This window comes from Phalaenopsis equestris, unplaced genomic scaffold, assembly GCF_001263595.1.
Source record: "Phalaenopsis equestris unplaced genomic scaffold, ASM126359v1 Scaffold194785, whole genome shotgun sequence".
Taxonomy (NCBI): Eukaryota; Viridiplantae; Streptophyta; class Magnoliopsida; order Asparagales; family Orchidaceae; genus Phalaenopsis; species Phalaenopsis equestris.
This window is the reverse complement of record NW_018214734.1, coordinates 1-1,196: the sequence shown is the minus strand read 5'-3', so window position 1 is coordinate 1,196 and position 1,196 is coordinate 1. Positions and strand designations below refer to the sequence as shown.

Genomic DNA, 1,196 nt, shown 5'->3' with positions numbered 1-1,196 from the left:
TTATTTATTTATGTTTAATGTTTGACATAAATATGCTATCAAACTATCAAGTCTTCAAGAGTCTTTCCCTTAAAAAAGAAGAATAAAAAGTCTTTAAGACTCCTCCCAAATAAGAAAGCAAAACTCAAAAGCCCGTCTTTCCAGGGATAATTTAGTTGAATAATTGTTGGGAAGGATGCAAGTAATGTGGTGTTAGTATAACATCGGTTTTCTACAGAACTCTCAACTTTAATGGAAAACATGGGTGGAAAATCTGCAAGCATGATACAGCTGTTATTTTACTTTAATGGAAAGGAAGCACTACATTAGCATCTTTAGTTAATTGCATGAAAATTGCTATTTTTAATGGAAATCCTACCTTCTTCTTGCTTCTTTATGCCTTTGCTTTTGTCGATATGCTTAGATTCTTGACATATTTAAAAGTCCTTTATTTTATGTTATTTTCCTTGAGGGTTTTCTAAACCTTTTAAACGTGTTTGTTAATATGAATTTGTTCCAGCTTTCAACTAAAAACTTTAAGTGCGTCCCACCAAACTTTAATGAGTGCCAAAAATGTGGCAACGACTAGGCTTCAGAAACCCATTTCTGATGCTACTATTGACCCTAAGGTGTCGTCTGCTGGCAATAAAACCAGTTCTGTCAAAGGTAACAAATATGTGTTTCTATTTGTTGGGATCTTGTTGTTTTCTCTGATTATTATGTGGTATTAAATTCATAAGCAGAGATTGTCATAGCAAAGCATGTTTCCAGCAATAGACTTGGTTCCCAGTTCATTAGCACTAGTAAGGATGCCACTTTGGGTGATAGCAATCATCCTGGTGTTCTTGACTCTGCTATTATGAAGTATGAAATGACATTTTTCCTGTAGTCATTCTTTCATGTTTACTTTGTTTAACAATTAGACTATTCTTTTGGCTCCAGAACAATGGAGGTGAACAAAAGCAAAACAAATTCTGCAAAACCAAGTGATGCAAAGTCGGTGCGTATTTTGGAGAAAAGGATGGAATGTCCTTTAAATGTTTCATCTAAAACAACCAACTTGGCCAGCATTGAGAAGAAATCTTCTTTATCTGCATCTTTGAAGCGGAAAATAGACGAGGTTTCTTAATGCCATTTCTATTTATTTGATACACTTTGGATTTTTTATGGAATGGATATTTACCAAAATTTTTATGATTCCATGAAACTAAAGGCAG

The 1,196-nt window shown here is 33.9% G+C and overlaps 1 protein-coding gene across 2 annotated transcripts; it reads left to right on the top strand.

The window, feature by feature from the left end:
- Nucleotides 1-502: 502 nt before the first annotated feature.
- On the top strand, nt 503-1,137 carry LOC110034941. 2 transcript variants are annotated; one of them, XM_020739182.1, is made up of 3 exons: nt 503-645; nt 723-843; nt 922-1,137. In XM_020739182.1, the coding sequence occupies exons 1-3, from the start codon at nt 540-542 to the stop codon at nt 1,106-1,108; spliced, it is 414 nt and encodes a 137-aa protein (XP_020594841.1). In that variant the 5' UTR covers nt 503-539; the 3' UTR covers nt 1,109-1,137. The 2 variants fall into 2 exon arrangements, with proteins under 2 accessions (XP_020594841.1, XP_020594840.1); XM_020739181.1 differs by having other exon boundaries at nt 720-843.
- Nucleotides 1,138-1,196: the final 59 nt, after the last annotated feature.